Below are 21686 nucleotides of genomic sequence, written 5' to 3'. Positions count from 1 at the left end.
CCCTCGACCACTTCTCTGTGCCTCTAGGCACATGTTGAGAATTGGAAATGTGTCCATTTGGCTTGGCCCTGGGCCATGGGTTAGCCCTGGTCGCCGGCCTTCCCGTCCTGCCCTCTGCCCTGGCGCCTGGCCTCGCTGGACAGGCGGACGTGCTCCTGTGCCTGCCCTGTCCGTCTGCTGGCTTGGGGTCAGCACTCCTGCTTTCCATCGGAACCGGGAGGGAATCGCTTGGAAGCTGTCCTCGCACAGAACCCACTGAGGCTGGGCCTCCGCCAGGACTTTCTTCTCTCTGCAGTTGCTGGCTGCTGTTCAGCCATCCGTTTGAGCCCTTTCTATATGAAAACCATGGAAATGCCAGGGGATTATTTTTGCAAGTAAAAAAAGATAGCAGCAGATGTGAAAACAGATTTACTCATCAGGATGTAAATTGGTATTTTGTTTTCCTCTTAGTTTAACAATATATAGGTATTCATGAAAATATTTGGCTACAAGAAATTAAGAAAAATAACAAACTGCCATTATCTGTTACAATCCAGTTCAATTTAGTTTCTTTGGAAAGAACTTCAAGTTGTGAGTTAAAATTTACTGAAATTTATGTTAGTATTAAAATAAGCTTAAGTTTTAAGTAATCTGAAAGACATATTAAAATTCAGATTTACTGTAATCAATTGTACCTGTTTGTACAGATGGAAGCATTTTCTGGAACATGGAATGTGGCAGTGGAACGGACGCACAGCTGTTTTGCCGCATCCTTCACTTTTCTTTGATAGTTATTTCTACGTTTCTCCTTTTTTGTAAAGGAAACTTTATATTTTGTATTTCCTCTGTGGCCATGATCAAGAGGGTAATTTTCCACTTCACCTAAACTTGTTTCCTCTTGTCTGTGTGCTAGACCATAACTGGTTTGCATTTTCTGCACTGCCGCGCATCTGTGAAAAGACCCTCGGTTACTGGTGTCGCTGGTACACTTGAGTGTGGCATCGCCTGAACTCTGCACTAGAGGCATTGGCAGGAGCTTGGGCGATATTTTTAGCTGCTTGGAACTCTGTATTGCAATGGTGTTTATTAGTATTTCAAGACCAATTTTATTATATAATTATATTTGATGTATTTACTGTCCTCCAAGACAACAGCATTTCACATGACCGGGACGTAGCTTTTTATAAGCCTCAAATTTTGAGCTCTTTTAATGGAAAAATTTCCAAAAACCCAATTCCCTTCTTAATCAGAGGGTGGTGAATATGATAGAGCAGATCATTTACCATGCAGGGGCATCTCTTTGCTCTTCTCTGAGGACACACAGTGATGCTTTGGGAAGGCACGGCCTGTTGGACCTCTTCCTGCATGTAATCGTCATTCATTCAGCAGATAGATGGAGTTCCTTCCTAGGTCTGGGGATTCACTGGTGAAGGCATATTTCTTGCTCTCAGAAGGTTCACAGTGTAATGGAAAGAGAGACCAGGACAAAAAGTCTTAGAGAAGGCAGCCGGGGGAGGACAGGTTTGGGATCCAGACAGATCTCAATTCAGATTACAGGGTTAGTGAAGTTGTATGAAACTCTGTCCAACATTTGTGTGACCGGAGTTATGTGTGTGTGAGTGTGTTTGTCTCTGCCTGTGCCAGTGGAAAGACTTCCGTAGTTTACTGGCCCATGGAAGAATACAATTGATAACATCATTGGGAAAGCATCTTTATTCCGACATAGGATCATTTGTTCCCAGGGGAAAGGATTTTTAACACCATGTACTAATAAAAGGACTTCTGTTCAGTTGAACGTACATTTGTTGAATACCTGATGTGTGCACTGCAAGTTGTCCTGACGAACAGGTGTTTCAAGTCCTTTCCCTTAAGTAACTCCCACGCCAGCGGGGAATACAGGGACTCGAATGTCTGTAATATGGTGGAGAATTGAATGAGCAACTTAAGAAAGATAGGAAAGCAGACTGTGCAGAGAAGAGAAGTCCACGCCTGGCAGGGAGAAGCTGACAGGGACGGATCGGGGTGGCTTGGAGGATGCGTCAGGAAAGATGCTCAAGGTGGGGTGAACTTTGTAATCAGCGGGATAAGCTTGGGGCTTGGTGTACAAGCCTCAAGTTTCCTTTGAAAGGAGCATAATTTTTACAGAGGACAAAGACGTGTGGGGCATTCTGGGAAGGGCCCTGAAGGCCAGGCTGAGGGTGTCCTTAGGCAGTGAGTGAGGTCAAGGGACTCTGGAAAATATTATTTCAGGGGTGAACCCAGTGTGGTCACAATCTAGTATTTTCTTCATATGCTATTGCGTTTACTAATGCTCTTTTTAGGATTTTTGTGTCTTGTTTATGAGTGATAGTGCCTTTAATTTTCCATTCTTGTACTCTCCATATCTGGTTTTGGTATCAAGGTATAATAGCCTCACAGAATTAGTCGTGGGTGTTACCACGTTTTTTTTACTCTGGATGAGTTTGTGTAATACTGCAATGGTCTGTTCCTTGAATGTTGGTAGAACTTAGCTGCAAAATATCTGAACTTGATGTTTTCTTTGTGGGAAGATTTTAAAGTACTGAGTCATTTTTTTTTAGTGGTTATGGCACAATTTAGACTTTATCTTTCTTCTTAAGTTAGTTTTGTTAAATTATGTTTCCTAGGAATTTGCCCATTTCATATGTTATCAAGTTTTTTAGCATTAAATTGTTCATGGTATTCTTTTATCTTTTTAATCTTCACAGTATCTATAGTTATACTCTCCCCCCACTCCCCGTTTTTTTGCTGAGGAAGATTGGCCCTGAGCTAGCAGCTGTGCCCATCTTCCTCTATTTTATATGTGGGACGCCCACCACAGCATGGCTCAGTAAGTGGTGCATAGGTCCGTGTCTGGGATCTGAACCCCAGGCCGCTGAAGCAGAACTTGTGAACTTAACCGCTGTGCCACCGGGCCAGCCCCAATGTTTATTTTTTTCTTTTATCTGATGTGTAATTAATTGAGAGAGCTGATTGAAATCTCCCACTTTGATGGTGGATAACTCATTTTTCCCCATCAGGTTTGGTTTTGCTTTGCATATTTCCGGTGGTTTCATTAGGCCTTTATCAGGTTAGAGTTGTGACATGCTGCCGGTGCAGAGGACTGCTTATCGTTATGTGGCTGGCTCCCTTCTTTATTCCGTATTATCTGCTTTTGCCTTAAAATGTATTCTGTCCGTTATTAACATAGTTACCCCAGCTTTCTTTTGGTTTCTGTATGCATGGAATGTCTCTTTTCTCCTTTTATTTTCATTCTTAACGTGATCTTAGGTTTTAGGTATGTGAGAGTAAAGAACAGTTTCTTCTTCTTTAATGTGATCTGATACTCTCTTAATTGGCAAGTGTAGGTCTTTTAGTCACTGATGTGTTGTGATTACTGACAGATCTGTGCTTCTGCCATCTCTTGTATTTCATTCTGCTTTTTGTTTCTTTTTCCCCTTTTCGGGGGACTGATTCGAGTCCCCCCCAACCCCCTTTTCTCTCCTGTGACTTGGAAGTTGTGCACTGTGATCCTGGTCTTTCAGGGACTGCCCTTGCATGTCACCGTGCTTGCCTGAGCTAGTCAAGGGTCAGGTTAATCAGCATTTTGACCTCCCTCCTGAACAATATAAGGGCCTTAGACCACTTCAGCTCTGATCAACCTTCTTTTCACCAAATTGTCTATTTTCTTAGTTTTCTATTTTCGCCTCAAATAGACACAGCTTAGAGGTTAAGCACGTGGACTAGACTCTGGCAGCCTGGTTTGAATCCCAGCTCTGCCACCTACCAGATGAGTAACAGTGGGCAGTGCTTAAACCTCCATGCGCCTCGGTTTCCTCACCTGTAAAGTGTGGACAGTGAAAGGACCTTTCTCATAAAGCTAGAGCTTTTTCTTTTTTAAAGGTATGCTTTATTTTGGTGAGCAAGATTGGCCCTGAGCTAACATGTATTGCCAATCTTCCTCTTTCTTTTTTTATCTCCCCAAAGCCCCGGTACATAGTTGTATGTCCTAGTTGTAAGTTGTTCTAGTTCCTCTATGTGGGATGCCACCACAGCATGGCTTGATGAGCAGTGTGTAGGTCCACGCTCAGGATCCGAACCCGCGAACCGTGCGCCGCCAAAGTGGAGTGCACAAACTTAACCACTCCACAACCCGGCCAGCCCCCTTAACTCTAATTCTTAAAAGACAGTTTTTCTGGGTATTTAATTGTGTGTTATATATCCGGAATGTAATTCCCTATTTTCTCTCAGTACTTTGAAGGTATTAGTTGATTGATTTCTGACCGCTGCTGAGATGTCTGCTCTTAGGCTAATTGCCGTTCCTTTGAAAGTCCTTGTCTTTTGGTTTTGGCTGCTGTCCAGCTCCTCTCTGTGTTTTACTAAGATGCGCCAGGTGCGGATTTCTTCTTTACTTATCTTGCTCAGTCTACATTGCGGTTCCTGTATCTGTGGGTCTTTCATCAGTTTTGGCACAGTCTGTGGTTATGTCTTCAGCTGTTCTCCGTTTTCTCTCTTTGGTCCTTGTGGAGCTCCAGTTAGGTCCGTCCTTCTCAGTCAGGCCTCCCCCTCTCTCAGTCTCGCCTTTCTGGTTATGTCTCCTTGTCCCTCTGCGCTACAAAGGATTTCATGGGAATTTCTTGAGCTGTCAGATCCCCTTCATGAAATCCTTTTCTGGCTGATGTCCCTGCTCATACATCGCGTTCTGTTTTAGTGATCAGATTTCCCTTTCTGAAAGTTTTATCTGGTTCTCTGTGGTCATTTTAGGTAGTGTCTTAGTGCATGCTTTTTCATTCCTTTTAACATTTCAAACCTAATTATTTCATTTATTTCTTCCCAATCTTTATAGTTTTGATTTCCTTTCTTGTCTTAATACGGTAGCTGGAACTGCCAGGACAATGTTGGAAAGCAGTGGTGAGAGGGGACACCCTTGCCCTGCTCTCGATCTTCTTGGGAAAGCTTTGAGGTTCTCACCATTAAGTATGATGTTAGCTCTACATAATGAATGCGTTGTTGGTATTATTGTTAGATCAATTAAGACTCAGAAAAATAGCAGTTTTTATTTTGCCTTCACCCTTTCCTTCTTCAGTACTCTTCCTTTCTTTATGTAGATCTGAGTTTCTGACCTGTATCATTTTCTTTCTCTTTAAAGAACTTCTTTTAACATTTCATGTAAGGTCTGTCTACAGGCAACAAATTTCCTCAATTTTTTTTTGTCTGAGAAAGGCTTTGTCTTTCACTTTTTTTTTTTTTTTTTTTTTTTGCTGAGAAAGACTGGCCCTGAGCTAACATCTGTTGCCAATCCTCCTCGTTTTTGCTTGAGGAGGATTAGCTCTGAGCCAACATCTGTGCCAGTCTTCCTCTATTTTGTTTGTGGGTCACCACCGCAACATGACTGATGAGTGGTGTGGGTCTGCACCTGGGATCCAAACCCACAAACTCAGGCTGCTGAAGTGGAGCACACCAAACTTAACCACTGTGCCACGAGGCTGGCCCCTGTGTCTTTCACTTTTGAGGGCTTGTTTCGCAGGGTTCAGAATTCTAGGTTGGTGATTTTTTCTCAACACTTCAAATATTTCAGTCCACCCTTGTCTTGCTTGCATGGTTTCTGAGAAGTCAGATGTGATGCTTACCTTTCTTTCTCTGTAGGTAAGGTGTTTTTCCTCTCTGGCTTCTGTCAGGATTTTTTCCTTATATTTGATTTTCTGTAGTTTGGAAATGATGCCTACGTGTGGTTTTTGGGCATTTATCCTGTTTGGTGTTCTCTGAGCTTCCTGGATCTGTGCTTTGGTGTCTGACATTAATTTGAGGGGAAGTCCAGTCATTGTTGTTTCAAATATTTCTTCTGTTCCTTTCTCTCTTTCTTCTCCTCTGGTATTCCTGTTACGTGTATATTTTTTGTAGTTGTCCCACAGTGCTTGGATATTTTGTTTTTTTCAGTCTTTTTCTGTTTGCTTTTCAGTTTTGGGGGTTTCTATTGAGACATCCTCAAGCTCAGAGATTCCTCTGCTGTGTCCAGCCTGCTAACGAGCCCATAAAGCCTTTCTTCGTTTCTGTTACAGTATTTTTGATCTCTAGCATTTTTCTCTTTTTGGTTCTTTCTTAGAATTTCCGTGTCTCTGCTTCTATTGCCCATCTGTTCTTGCACACTGTCTGCTTTACCCACTAGAGCCCTTAGCCTGTTAATCCTGGTGGTTTTAAATTCCTGGTGTGGGAATTCCAGCATCCCTGCCATTTCTGAGTCTGCTTACGATGGTTGTTCTTGTCTCTTCAAGCTGTGTTTTCAGCCTTTTGGTGTGTCTTGTAATGTTTTCTTGATAACTGGACAGGACGTACTGGTTAAAAGGAACTGCTGTTAATAGGCCTTCAGTAACGTGGTGGTGAGGTGTAGGGGAGCAGAAGCGTTCTATAGTCCTGTGATTACGTCTCAGTCTGTGTGTGTGTGAACTTATGTGCTTTCATTGTGGTGAAAAATGCATAACGTAAAACTTGCTGTCCTACCCGTTTCGAAGTATGCAGTTCTGTAGTGTTAATTATCGTCACGTTGTTGTGCAGCCAGTTCCCAGACTTTTTCATCTTGTAAAACTGAAGCTCTATACCCATTAGGTAACAGCTCCCGTTTCCCCTCCCCCTAGCTCTTGGCAGTCCCCATTCTACTTTCTGTTTCTGCGTATTTGTGTACTTTAGGTACTTCAGTTGAATGGAATCATACACTGTTTGTCTTTTTGTGACTGGCTTGTTTCACTGAGCATAATGTCCTCAAGGTTCTTTGTAGCATGTGTCAGAATGTCCTTCCTTTTTAAGAGCGAGTAGTATGCCTTTGTGTGTGTCCGCCACATTTTGTTTATCCGCTCAGCTGATGATGTGTCCAGCTCCTGGCTGTTGTAAACAGTGCTGCTGTCAATGTGGGTGTGCGTGTACCTCTTCAAGGCCCTGCTCTCAGTTCTTTGGGTGTATACCCAGAAGTGGAATTGCTGGATTGTATGGTGGTTCTATTTTTACTTTTTGGAGGAAGCTCCATACTGTTTTCCGCAGCAGCTATACCATTTGGCAGTCCTACCAACAGTACGTAAGGGTTCCAATTTCTTCACATCCTCACTGACCCATTTTTTTTATACTAACCATCTAGTGAGTGTGAGGTGATAGCTCACTGTGGTTTTGTGTGTGAACGTGTGCTCTCAGTTCTCCTACTAACATTCTTTTGAGTTTCTCCAAAACGCTGTGTTCTCTTCTGCCATGGTCTTTGTCCAGGCTATTGCCTTTGCTTGGAATCCCTCCGCCACCCCTTTGTTCTCATATTTGACATCTGCTCTTTCTTCAGAGTGCAGCTCTCAGCACCACGTGTCCTTCCTTTGTGGCATTTGCCATAGCCGTAATTATTGATTAATGCCTAGTCTTCACCACTCCACCGTAGGCTCCTTGCAGGTAGGACTGTATCTGTATTTGCTCATCATTGTCTTTCAGCACCCAGCCTAGTGCCTGGTACATAACAATAACAAAGTTAATAGTGATCACTAATACCGTATAGCATTTACTATGTACCAGACACTTCTAAAAAATTAAGATAAAATTTATATACAGTAAATTCACCCTGTTAGTGTACAGTTCTGTGCATTTTGACACATCCAAACAGGTATGTCACCACTACCATATCAAAATACAGAACAGTTCCATTGCCTCCCCCAATTTCCCTAAGCCCTTTCTCCCCGTTTTTTTCCTTATTTCTTTTTTTATTTCCAGTTATTGAGATATAATTGACATCTAACATTGTGTAAGTGTAGATGCACGATGCGATGATTTGATACACTTATGTGTTGCAAAATGAGCACCGTAATGAGGTTAGTTATTGTCCCCATCACCTCATGTAATTACCACTTCCTTTTTGTGATGAGAATGTTTAAGATTTACTCTCTTGGCTACTGCCAAGTATGCAGTACAGTGTCGTTACATAGAATCACCGTGCTTTACGTTCCGTTATCTCCCTGGCACTTCAGGTCCCAGTCTTTCAGTGGCCCTTGCCTGTGGACTGCCCCTACATTTTTTTCTCATTTTCCCGCTCCCCTCTCAGCTGGCACAGGGTGGCTAGCATAGGCTGGAGTTGGGGATTTCTCTTCCCTCAGGTCAGTTAGGCTCTGATAAAATCCTAATTGGTTAGGCTTGGTTAAGTATTTTCCTAAGGGCAGACCTTGTTCCGAAGAACAGAATGCTCTCATGTATTTCAAAACGGTTGCTTTTCCCCTTCCCCTGCCAGGAGCATGAGCAGGTTTTTCTCCAATATTTACTGCGAGGACCTAATGAGCTCCTGGAGGTACAACTCACAAAAGTCTAGGGGCCCCGATGGCTGGGCCCCCTGAAGTTTTTCTCTCTCGCACTTGCCCCAACAATCCATCAGTTGCAGTTGGGGTTCCCCGCCCTGGGGCTGGTTCCCGTGGCGGTTTCAGCTGGTTGGCTTCTGCTCCGGTGAGTGTCATTCTTTGTTTTAGCCTTCTGTTCCGTCCAATTTTGGAGCCAGTGGTTTGCCCTGTGATGTACTTCTCTTACGGATCTAAGAAGAATAGATTTCTCTGTTTCGTTCAGCTTTTTACTTGTCGTTAGGACAGAGTAGCAATTTCCAGGCTTTTTATATGCCTGACTGGAACCCAGAAATCCAAACCTAATTATTTTAAATTCTGTTTATGTTCATTTCAGTTTCTGAAGGCTTAGGGATCTAAATTTGTTGTTTCTACTGACAGCTTGTGATGACTTATTTGCTTTGTATGTTTGGTAATTTTTGATTGTTAACTGAGTTTTGGTTGAACCTCATCTGTGGAATCCTTAGGTTCTAAATTGGGAATGTTTCCATGCAGACAAGATTCACATCTGCTTCAACCTCGAACCACAGAGCGCTACAAGCTGGAGACGGCTTTAGCCTCTGACATGGGCCCTGCTGAATGTGCGTGACTCAGGCTCAGTCCCTCTACCTTGAGGTTGGACCAAAGTTCCGATGTCTCATAGGGTGACCAGCTGTCTGGTTTGCCAGGACTGAGGGGTTTCCTGGGATGAGGGTCTTTCCGTGCTAAAACTAGGACAGTTCTTGGCAAACTGGGACCATTAGGTACCCTGATTCTGATTCCAGTGCTTATATCAGCATTTGTTCAGATAATGCTGGGCAAATATGTCTCTTGCATTTGCATTTGCTGAATAACTCTGGCTTCCTCGTGTGTTTATTTGTGTGTGCATCTTCGTTGGAGGTTTCTCATACTTTCCTGCAAGTCCAGCAGAAATTATGTTTGTTGTAATTTACCCAACATCTAGTTATACAGTAGCGGGTGGGCCTTCAGAGCATCCTGGAAATGTAACCTGTAATTTCACCTTTCACTTAAATTATTGAGAACTTGTTGCCATGTCAGTCTGCAGTCGTCTGTAATATAATTACTGGTGGTTGCGTAGTATTCTGTTTTGTGTCTGTAACCAACATGTACTGAACCAGTATCCCATTTTGGATGTAAAGGTTATTTCAGATTTTCCCCTTATAAAAATGCTGTGGTAAAAATCCTCACAGCTGAATCTTTGCACAATCCTAGCTTATTTCCTTATGATAAATTTCCAGAAGTAGAATTGCTGAATCAAAAGGTTTGCAACGTTTTAAGTCTTTAAAATTGTATCACCAAATTGGCCTCTCATTTCTCTACACCCTTCGTGACACTGGGAATTATCATTTCTTTCAGTCTTGCTCACTCTGTTAAGTGAAATGCTCTCCTTTTTTTTTTTTTTCTGCTTTTCTCCCCAAATGCCCCCAGTACATAGTTGTATATTCTAGCTGTGGGTCCTTCTAGTTGTGGCATGTGGGATGCTGCCTCAGCACGGCCTGATGAGTGGTGCTATGTCCACACCCAGGATCTGAACCAGCAAAACCCTGGGCCGCCAAAGCAGCGCGCACGAACTTAACCACTGGGCCACAGGGCCGGCCCCTCCCTTTTTACTTAAGGCACAGGACTTGATACCAGAGAGCCTCATAGATGGTACCACAGCATCTCAGCATCCACGTTCCAGGTGTCCATGCTCTCTTAGCAGGATCCAGCTCCCACTCTCCTTTCGACTACTAATTAAGCTGTTTGTCTTCCAACATCCATGCCCTCCTTTCTCTGTGCAGATAATTACATGTTCGTGCTCTTAGAACTGGCCGTTGAAATCAGGCACAGAAGTAAATAGGGAGTAACTTTCCCTGAAAATGTGCCTCTTTGCTGCTGTCTGACCACAGCAGCGGGCCCCTGGCTTTCTCCCTTGACCTCTTTTACTCGCCTGGGCTGTGGGGCTGTCAGCCCTAGGCTTCCAGAAGACCCAGACTCTGAGTGGTGGGTGTTGATCCAGGCTTTGGGTAGAGATCCTCATTCATTTATTGTTACCTTGTTCTTGGAAGACTGTCTGGGGCCCTGCACCTTACTTCCTGCCTTATCAAACGCTTAAGTGCAGTGCTGATGAGCACTGCCGACCAGGTGGAAATTGGAGTTAGGAGTTTGTGGTTTATTAGGTATGATGAATTACACAGAAAAATAGCTCTACCACAAGCAGAGAAGACCCTTGCCACGTGGCTCTGCAGTGCTTCCATGTGCTGCATCCCGAGGAGCTGGTGCTGTGCTGAGAAGACAGAACTCCTCTGTGGAATGTGTCTGAAATTCACGGTGCAAGTCAACCGGAAAATGATTTGATACTAACACAGTTGTAGGAAGAGTGCATATTTTGAATAAGCCTGGGCATGACTGTGTCTACATATCTTTAGTTACTATCATCTCACTAGCATGTTTTGAGAATTAAGAGCTGGAGAATGATAACACCATAAATATGTGGAATCATATTTGCGGTGTTATTAAACTGCAGTCTCTTTGCAGCGGTGTTTCCCGAATGCGGTTGTTCCCCTACGTAGGTGGGTAGCCAGGTGACAGGTGATTGCTGAGACTCCCCACCTTAGAAGGCAGTCCTGGAAGGCAGATTTGAACTAGCCTTTAGGCAGCTATTGGAACCAATCAGGAACCAGTTCGAACTGCCTCGGGCTCCGTGGATATTTGTGGGCTGCAGAAAATTCCCCAGGAAAGGAGTGACTAATTAGAGGCAGGTCCTTGGAGTTACTTTAAGAAGAAGCGTAGAGTTCAGGATCTGTTGCCATCCGTGGACAGGGGCATCGAGGGGAGGCCTGGGTGTGGAGAGAGCCACGCTCCGTCTACCCTGCCATAGAGCTGAGTCTGAGACAATAGACAGCCACGGCAGCAGAGTTGTCCTCCGAGGGTACAAGCTGGGTGTGCTTAATTTACATCACTACTCAGGAAAGCTCGTTTTCCTTGCCGTTTCTTCTCTCCAACCCCCAAACAAGTCCGTCATCAAAAGCTTAAACCTTAGGGTGTTTGGAATATTATGTTCAAATTTTTCTGTTTTTCTTCCTGCTTTGCATTCATCTAACAACATCTGTATATTTTTTCCCTAAATCTTCTTTTTGCTTCTCATCTCAGTCTTCTGCTTAACCACTGTTTTTATCCTTTAGAAAGAAGTAGAACTTTATTCTGAAGTTTTTCTATCTCCACTTGTTGCTGTTAACATGCATTTTCTTTGTGGACCCCTTCTGAGCTTGAGCACTAAAATAGCATCTTTGCTACTTTGTTGAGATTTTCTAGGTTTGGAGAGTACTCATTAAGGTTGGATATAATAATTTAAAAAATTCTTTCTCAGGGCTGGCCTGGTGGCGTAGTGGTTAAGTTTGTGCACTCTGCTTCAGTGGCCTGGGATTCGTGGGTTCGCATCCTGGGCGCAGACCTACACATTGCTCATCACGCCGTGCTGAGGCAGCATCCCACATGCAAAACAGAGGAAGACTGGCACAGATGTTAGCTCGGGATAATCTTCCTCAAGCAAAAGCGGAAGATTGGCACCAGATGTTAGCTCAGGGCCAATATTCCTCCAAAAAAAAAAAGAAAAAAAATTTCTTTCGTAATAATGGATTTAAGTTCTCCAAAAATCCTGGAGGACTCGTGCCTAATACAATTCACAGCTTGTCAAACCTCTTTGCTGTGAGATGTCTCTGACATGTGGAAGACTACATCAGACATATGAGCCATAAAGAATAATTACAGAGAGAACTTCTGTAACCACCACCCAGATCAAGACATGGAGTGTCGCTGGCACCCCAGCAACACCTCCGTGTGTACCCTTCCCCGTTCACAATCTCTACCCCACCCACCCCCAGCTAACCACCATACTGCCCTGTGGTCTATTTTCCTTGCTTTTTCAATTTTAGTCATACTATGCATGTAGTCTTAACTGATAAAATGAGTTTGGCCTGTTTTTGAACTTATGTAAATGAGTCATATTATAGGTATTCTTTCATAAGATCCCTTTGGTCAACATTATTGTTTGTGAAATTCACACGTCGTGTTCTGGGTAGCGTTCGTTTCCGTTGCTGTTTGAAGGTACCGCCCTTTATCCTTTCAGGGTGGGTTCAGTTTTGGGCTCCTGTAAACGATGCTGCTGCTGCGAGGGCCTGTGGCTGTGATCCCTGGGCTTCCAGTGAAGAACATGCGCGTGCTCGGGCGTGGAGTTGCTGTGTGCAGAGTAGTCACATGTTCTGCAGTTCTAGCTAATACCAGCTGTTTTCCAGAGTGGTTACATTCTTACAACTTTTAATGCCTGTATTTCTATCAAAATTGTGTAAATGGAAAATATCTTTCCTAATTTATTTTATCTCTGATCTCTAACATTAATTCAAATGATTTTAAAAAAGTGAAACAAACCAAAATGTGTTTTTATTCCCTCCACTAGTAAATTTTACCCATGTTGGTGGAAAGTAGACGTCAGATAACATAAAATAAACTGTAGTGAGAATAACTCTAGTTAGACAATGAGTATCTAACTGGGGACGAGAGAGGCAGAGAACACAGCACAGGGGCCTCCTGCTGACAGATGTTCAGGTAAGATTTGCTGGTCGGTGAATCCAGGAGTGTCTGTAATTACTGTAGGATTTTCTTTTCTCAGCAATCTACCATTCTCCCCCTAGGTTGTCCTTCCTGAGTTCTGGGGCTCCTCGTTTGCCCTTAGAACTGGATAGTGTGGACAGTTAGAATGGGAAGCATCTTATAAGTTTACTGGCTCCCAGACCACGTGCAGGTTATTAATTCAGTCAGGCACCTGTGTTAGTATTTGCTTTAAGATTGTAATCTCCCGAAAGCAGGAATGGATTTTTCAATGATTACAGGAACAGTCTGAAAGTAAGCTGTAATGACCAGAAGCTGGTTCCGGCCAGAATTCAGAGGTTAGCATTGTTTATCCCTAATGAAAAACTCCAGGATTGCTTGTGGACCGGTTTGCAGCGTTTAGAGTCAAAAACATCATAGTGTCAAAGTAAGGAGTGTTTACTTTCAGTTATTGAAAGACTGTGTGTGACTTGTTGCTTTTTTTAATTTGCCTGATTTTTCAAGTTGAGGGGACATATACATAACAAGAGTTAACGTTTTTATCATTTTTAAGTGTACAGTTCAGTGCCCTTAGCACGTTCACATTGTTATGCAACTGTCGCCACTATGCAGCTCCAAAAGCTTTTCATCGTCCCAAACTGAAACTCTGTACCCGTTAGACATTAACTCCCCTGGTCTCCTACCACCAGCCCCTGGTAATCACCATTCTACTTTTTGTCCCTATGAATTTGACTTCTCTAGGTATTTCTTATAAATGGAGTCATACAGTATTTGTCCAGCTTGTTTCACTTGGCATGAGGTCTTCAAGGTTTGTCCATGTTGCAGCATGTATCAGACAGAATTTGATTTCTCTTTTTGAGACTGAATAATATTTCATTTATGTATATACCACATTTTGTTTATCCATTCATCTGTCGATTGACGTTTGGGTTCCTTCCACCTTTTGGCTGTTGTGAATAATGCTGCTGTGAACAGGGTGTGCAAGAATCTGTTGGGGGTCCCTGCTTTTAATTGAATAGTTACTTTGTAATCTTTCTATACCAAACTCTTTTCCTAGTGTTGATTTGGTGATGTACTTCCCTTAGAAGCTAGTTATATCCTTAGTAATCAGTTATATCCTCCTTTTCTCATCCTCATGAGAAAATAAGGCACAAAGAAGGCAAGTGTGCAATATCATCCATTTCTGTTAATTAGTACTCCAGCCTCTCAGTAATTAGGATAGTATGATTATTTTTTTGTTGTTACCCTTTTGTATCCATTGTCCATTTGAGTAATAATAAGGGTGCATGTCATTTTTTCTTAAAATATCTGCCTTATTTGTTTTGTGTATATGGTTCTTTATAATTTAAAACTTTCGTTAAAAACCATAGCAATATATAAAACTTTTATCTGTGCTTTTACTATGGAAATTTATCCTACACACTTTAGTATGATAGTTATTTGAGGCTTACATTTTGGAGAGTTAGCATATATCATTGGTTTTCAAACTTTTTGACCTTAGGGCTCCTTTAGATTCTTAAAAATTATTGAAAATCTAAAAGAGCTTTTGTTTATGTGGGTGTTAGCTATTCGTGTTTACCATATTAGAAATTAAAACTGAGAAGTTGAAAAATTTTTACTAATTCATTTAAAAATAATAAGCCTGCTAAATGTTATAAATAATATGTTTTATGAAAAATAACTGTATTTTCTAACTGAAAAATGTACTGAGAAGAGTGGCATTATTTTACGTTTTGGCAAAATATCTTTAATGTCCGACTCAGTGAGACGGTAGCTGGATTCTCGTATCCGCGTCTGCATTCTGTCTGTTGCAGTATGCTGTTTTTGATGAGATGTATGAAGATCTGGCCTCACACAGGTATGTAGTTGGAAAAGGAGGAGTATTTTAATAGTCTTTTTAGATAAACATGGATATTTTTCTTTGATGCTATACCAAAACTCAACAAGTGGTAGTTTCTTTTTTTTTTTAAAATTGAGTTCATAATAGTTGACATCAATGTGAGATTTCAGTTGTACGTTATTTCTTGTCTGTCACCACATGAGTGCTGCCCTTCACCCCCTGTGCCAACCCCCATCCCCCTTCCCTTGGTAACCACTGAACTGTTCTCTTTGTCCATGTGTTTCTTTATATTCCACACATGAGTGACATCGTCTGGTGTTTGTCTGGAATTTTAGAAAGGTCACTCTGAGGGCCCTCTGGAAGGTGGGATGGTCCGGGGCAGTTAGGGACCGAGTCGTCCAGTGTGTTTGTGGACGTGGTGCGGGCCTGGCCTGAAGGCAGTTGGGAGGAAGAGTATGCCTTACTGGAGACAGTCTCTGGGACTTCATTGCTAGCAGACAGGCTTCAAGCTGAGAAAGCAGCTGTGCTTTGCTCTGTGACCTGCCAGCAGTCGGGGCTTGGATGGGCTTTCCAGGCCCTTGCTGCCTTCAATGAATATCTTCTACCGATAGTGAAAAAAGGCGATTCAGGTAGCTTTTCTGAGCCTCCTCGGTCTCCTTTTTGAGGATGCCTGCTTACCCGGGATGATGGCTTCTGCAGGGGTGAAGCTGCACAGTCAGCCCCAGGGTCTTAGAAAGGGCTGCACGTTGGGGGAGAACAGAGGCAGTGACTTCATCCAGATGTGCCAGCCACTGGAAGGCCTAATAGGCTGCACGCGGCGCTCAGACCCCTCAGGTTGTCTGTCGCCTGTAAGTTGGCAAGGTGCACCCTTTCCTATTTGAACTTTCCCGCTCAATGCAGTCAGCAGCTCCATCTGATAAACGTTAGTGTAAAGATGGGTCTCCAATTTGTTGCAGCGATATTCTCTTAGAACCTTTATTCTTCAGAATTTTAAAGTGTTTTTTTTTTAAATCTTATTTGTTTTACAGACTTATAAGACTCCAGGGCCTTCAAGCTGCGATTAATCAGATGGTTCCTGACATGACTGAGAAAACAGACGCATTGCGTGCCCCTGAAGAGTGTGTGTCTCTGCGTGTTTAATCCTTCTTCCTGTACACACGCGTTTGACACGGGAAGACAGGCTCGTTCTTGTGCACACTTGAAGAGTTTCACAACTGATGAAAATTAATTTCAGAATCCGATGGAGCAACTTGACACCACTGGGCTCCGGCGCCCAGGGAGAGAAATACAGCACTGATGGCCAGTTTTCCATGTGGTCTTCACGGGTAAAGAAAGTTTGCAAAAAGAAGAAAAAAAAAATCTTGCATAGATCAAGCCTCAAAAATACCTCTCCAGTTGAAAGCAAGAGCTAAGTGAGAAGGTGACCGAGGAGAAGTGTGACTTCTGGCACTGCAGGTGGGACCATGAAGTGTTTTTTGCACTTTTTTTTCCAGTGGATTTGGTGAATTGGACAGACTTTAAAATTCTGGACTGAAGGTGACTCTGACTGTGGCTTATGACTGCAGGAAAGTGAGTTTGGCTGTGATGGCACAGGTTTCAACATGAACCGATTCCTTTGCTGTTTTCTGTTAACTGTATTCGAGAAATTTTGGTTTCTCATTTCCCTTTTCCTTTCCTGTATCTGTAGGATAACATCCTAAGGTGGCAATCGAAACTGCCAATTACAAAGTAAATATCGGGGAACGCCCAAGCAAAGCTGCTTTTCCTTGGGCTTTCCGTGTGTGTTGGGAGACGGTCTCTGAAGCAGAGCGGGAGCGTGCCCATCAGCCAAACATGATAACCCTTTAGGGAAACAGTGGGGAGGAACCCAGCTCTCACGTGTGTTTTCGACTTGCTCCTGTGTTTTCGTTTCAAGGGATTCTCGTCCTTGTTGCGTCCAAGAAGACCTGCATATGAGAAGAGGATTACTTAGTGGACTTGATTCTGAGATTAGTTTTTTTCCTTCAAGATGGAAGAATATGTGATCTCTAGGAGCAGAAAAGGGCGAAGTGACTAGGGGAGGGAGGAAGGAGACAGGGACAAAGGAGACGTCTTGTCAGCAGGAGGATTTGGGGTTCAGCCGAGGCAACCAACGCTTGGACCGCTTTGAGAGCATTCGAGCATCCTGGCTCCGCCCAGTGAAGGCGCTTGCTTTCTTTGCCTCTATGGCACCGAGGGGTGCGTGGGCCTGCGGAGTGGCAGTCAGATGGAGCCCAGCTCTCCACGGCCACACAGCAGCCTGCCGGGAAGCCGGGCCTGGCTCTGAGTGGGGAAGTTTCTGGTTCTGAACAGCGAAGAAAGAGTCTTGTTCTCTTCCTAAGCTTGGACCACTGTCTGCCTGAGCTCTGGTCTCTTTTGCACGGTTTGTGTGCCTTTTTTTCCCTTTATGCAATCTTTTTCAGCTTTAGCAGCAGAAATTTGTCTAGTTGAGAAAACGTGCCAGAGGGTGGCTTCAGAAGGAAAGTGATCCCGTGTGTTCTGTCTCAGCGTCTGGACTTTTGAAGAGAAAATTCCAGCTGGAGGGATTCTTAAAGCCTTAAGTTACTTGAAATCTATGTATTTGCAACCCTGTGTCTCTGGAATCCTATGACACTAAACTGGAATCTCAGGCTGAATGAGAATAACCAAGTTGAGTAAAAAGAAGAAAACTCGGTTTCTTGATACCACGTGTTAACGATGCTCTTTCTCCAAAGGGTCAGCCCGTTCTTCCTCTAAGGACTTGAAAATAAAAATGGACCCCGCATTTTTTTTAAGCATCACCTTTTCTTAGCAGACTGCCGTCATCTTTTATAGAGGAATTTTTTCACTATGCATTTGGTGGATCTTTATAAAATACCCTCTGATTAGACCCAGGTCTGTCTTCATTAAAGGGTCGGGGGAGACAACGCAAGCCAACCAGAGAGAGCAAATCCGTCCCTCGACGCGAGGAGTTGGTTTCAATCTCCCGGCATTCCGCGTTACTCTTTAAGTCGAACAGTTCATCCAGAAAAAGTATGTATGCGGCGGTGGAGCATGGGCCTGTCCTCTGCAGTGACTCCAACATCCTCTGCCTGTCCTGGAAGGGGCGCGTCCCCAAGAGCGAGAAGGAGAAGCCGGTGTGCAGGAGGCGCTCCTACGAGGAGGGCTGGCTGGCCACAGGCAACGGCCGGGGCGTCGTCGGGGTGACTTTCACCTCAAGCCACTGCCGCCGGGACAGGAACACGCCACAGAGGGTGAACTTCAATCTGCGGGGCCACAACAGCGAGGTGAGCTGGCGTTTTGTTTCACTTTCGTCTGATTACCGCAAGTGGTGTTCTGGACACCAGGGACACCAGGGTGGCTTTCTCACCTGGGGGGGGGCGTGGATTAGACTGTCCTAAGCAGCCTCTCGTGCTCTGAGCCATTATGGTCACCGTGGATCCTGCCCCAGTGTCAGACTGGCAGGGTAAGCAGTGCCGGCGGCGCCGTCTTCGCCCTCCGCAGTTACCGTGTGCATGGCTTCGGTGCTGGGTGAACACCAGCTTACGTTCCTTATACTTGGAGGTGACCAAAGGGATTAAGTGGTCAGAGGTGAAAGGAGTAATTGATTGGACAGGAGCGAGAGTTTTTCACATCTATTGGGTATATTATATGAGGATATTATGCTGCATATATCCATAGATAGATTTCTCTGGGCTTGTAAAACATCAGCAGTGTCATTGTGACATTTGTTCAACCGTCATTTATTGAGAATGCTTGTGTTAGGCGCTGTGTTTGAAGAGGTGCACTTGCATGGCATGGTTACACTGTTTGTGCTTCGCTGTTCACGAGCTCATTTGTGTGTTTTCTTGTGAGGAATCTGTCTTGAAATGTCATTGGAGGGTTATTGTTAGTTGCTGTAAAGGAGGAAGAGTATTTTTGAAGCATGGCGTACAGTGACGTCGTTCATCTTTGGCGTGCGCTCAGCGCTTCTTTACACGCGCAGTCAGCCATGTAGCCTCCACCAGATGAAGGTGTGGAGCGTTTCCAGCACCTCACAGATCCCTCTGCCCCTGCCCAGGCTGCGCTTCCCTGAGGGGTGCCCCAGACTCTGACTTCCGTCCCGCAGACGGGTGGGCCTGTGCTTGAACTTCACGTCCGCGGAATCATCTCGGTGTCTGGCTTCTTCCACTCAACATGCTGTCTGTGGGGTTCGTCCCTTTTGTGTGTGCTGTTAATTTGTTCTCTTAGTTGGTGTCAGCTTCCACTGAAGGAAGAAACTGTGGCTTTTCCATTCTTTTGTTGATGGGCATTTGAATTGCTCCCAGGTTTTGCGTCTTATGGCTAAACCTGCTATGAACATCTGTGGGTCTCTACGGGTCTCTGCACTCTCAGAGTGGAGTTTCTGAGTCGTAGAGTAGGTGTACATTAGCTTTAGTAGAAATTGCCAAATAGTTTTCCAGAGAGATTGTACCATTCTGTACCCTCACCATCAGTGTATGAAAGTTTCAGTTGTGCAAGAAGCCTCTTTTGGATTTGAAGTTTTCATATTAAAAATGTGGTTTATGCAAGGAATTATGTTTTACAAATACTTTATACTTACGACATATACTCATTCACACCCATACACATATACACATATACATGCATATATCTGTAATTTTTAAGTGGATAACTTCTTAAAAGGTGTGTTTTTCTAATGCTTTGTGACAAATTACAGTGAACTTAGTGGCATACAATACCCACTTTGTATCTCACAGTTCTGTAGGCCTGAAATGCTGGCCTGGTGTAGCCGGGTCCTCTGCTTGGCATCTCACAAGGCTGGGAAATGACTGTGTGTCAACAAGGACTGTGATCTCGTCGGAGGCTCAGGGTCCTCCTCCAGGCTTGTTCAGATTGTTAGCAGTATCATTTCCTTGCAGGTGTAGGCCTGAGGTCCTCGGCTCCTGGAGGCCACCCAGCGTGCCCTGCCACATGCCACCATGCCCTGCCACATGGCCCTTGCCGCATGGCCCTTGCCGCAGCATAGCAGTTTGCTTCTTCAAGGCCCGCAGGAGAGCATCTGCCATGGCTTCGGATTTCTCTGACTTTCTATCTCTGAAGAAGGGCTCACTGGATTAGATCAGGCCCACCCACACTCCAGGAGGGGGGGATTATTCAGGGTATGCACACCAGGGGGTGCTACTTTTGAATTCTGACTGCCAGAAAAGAGGACTTATAATTCCCAGTGGCATGGATATTTCACTAGTGAAACTTTCCTGTGGTTTTCTTCCATTTTGCATTTTTAGTTTTACTTGATATCTATTCTTTGTATTAAGATAGTTGCTATTTATTGAGTGCTTCCCAAGTAGGGTGACCAGCCTTCCTGGTTTCCCGGGATGTGGGACTGACGTCAGTGCTAAAACTGGGAAAGTCACAGGCAAACGGGGATGGTTGGTCATCTTACTGCCAACTGCCAGACGTGGCACGAGGCACCTTCTGACCTTGTTGCCTTGTGTGGTTTGCACAGCAGCCTTAGGGGTAGGTATCATTGTTCCCATTTTACAGGTCAGAAAACTAAGTCTCATCAGTGTTAAATACCTTGACTGAGTTCATACAGTTCATGTGGAGGAAAGCTGGAATTTGAACCCCAGGCCCTACCATTCTCCTTCACTTTATCTTTATTTTCTTAAAAACCTGTTCCATGTAAGCCCACAGGCCCTTATCCATAGTTGTGAAATCGAAGGGCTCTGAAAGTGGAAAGTGTTTGTGTAACTAGTTGACTGGGGGGACCTGACCTGATGTGAGGCTGTTTACTGTCCTCACCCATCGCTTCAGCTCCAGAAATAGGTCTGTGTTTTATTGTGGGTGTTACCCAGACCCTGCTGGGCTGCTGTGTAATTCATGGGGTCTGCCTTGTATTACTTTTTTAAAATTTCAGAAACTCTGAATTTCAGAATGTATCTGGCACAAGGATTTGGCGTGAGAGATTGTGAACCTGTATGTTCGTTTAAGGGCGTCGTGAAAAGCGGCCTCTGAGGGGTTTTCTCTTCTTTTCATTTCTGGGAGGAATGACATTTACCTCATCTCTGTCCATTACTTAGTTGCCTTGTCTTCACTCCCCTTCCACCAAAACGAGCAGAAGAACCCTCCCGCCACCCGCCACGCCCTGAAACTCCAGTGAGAACTGTGGCAAGGTCGTGACTCTCTGGCCATAGGACGAAACCAAGTTGCAGACGTCAGATCTGGTAATCTGCTGATTGCGCAACTGAAGAACTTGGGAATGTTTTTCTTCTAGAAAACAATTTCTTGCAGATATTACTGATGTCACGCAAGTTAGTCATGGTTAGGACTGATTTTCATTTAACGAGATTTTCTTCACTTGAGAGCAGACAGGCAGCCCTGCGTGTGCGGTAGAATTCGTTTCATTACAGAGACATCCCCCATGGGAATAGTCTCCCCTGGATTCTTGGATTTGTTGCTGCTTCTCTGAGAAGTTTTTTCTGACCCCATCTCCCCCACCCCCGCTTACCCCCCTGTGCACGGAACAGACTTCTTTGGGGGCGCTGGGAAGGCTGTCTTATAGTTACCTGCTTCTGTGGGTTGGTAAAACTTGCTGGAAGCTTGTCTATCCTTGTGGTCGTAACTTCCTTGCCTCCCATTGTTTAAAAGGTCACATTTATTTTAGTTTGCATTAACTTGTTAGCCCACTTCAGTGTGGCTTCTTTCCCCACCACTCTACTGAAATGGTCACGTTCCCAGTGACCTCACATTGCTGACCCTGTCGGTCACTTTACTGCCCTCGCTGTCTCTATGGCATCCAGTAGAGCGGAAACATTATTTTCTCTTGCTTTCCAGGACACCACGCTCTCCTGGTTTCCTCTGACCTTTCCGGCCTCTACTTTCCATTTTTCTTTGCTAGTTCTGCCTGTTTTCACCTCATCTTGAAATGTTGGAGGGGCTCAGGCATGCATCTTTTT

General features: G+C 44.2%; 1 protein-coding gene across 3 annotated transcripts in view; it reads left to right on the top strand.

Moving 5' to 3' along the window:
* The window catches only part of TULP4 (TUB like protein 4), a 227921-nt gene that overhangs the window by 35993 nt on the left and 170242 nt on the right, over nucleotides 1-21686 (top strand). For all 3 annotated transcript variants that reach the window (XM_023632977.2, XM_023632976.2, XM_023632978.2), the window contains exon 2: nucleotides 15780-18035. In XM_023632977.2, coding sequence (XP_023488745.2) covers nucleotides 17784-18035 — 252 coding nt within the window. In that variant the 5' untranslated portion in view covers nucleotides 15780-17783. The remainder of the gene's footprint in view (nucleotides 1-15779; nucleotides 18036-21686) is intronic.

The sequence above is a fragment of the Equus caballus genome, chromosome 31, assembly GCF_041296265.1.
Source record: "Equus caballus isolate H_3958 breed thoroughbred chromosome 31, TB-T2T, whole genome shotgun sequence".
NCBI lineage: Eukaryota > Metazoa > Chordata > Mammalia > Perissodactyla > Equidae > Equus > Equus caballus.
Note: the sequence above shows the minus strand (reverse complement) of the source record. Positions and strands in the feature narration are given on the sequence as shown.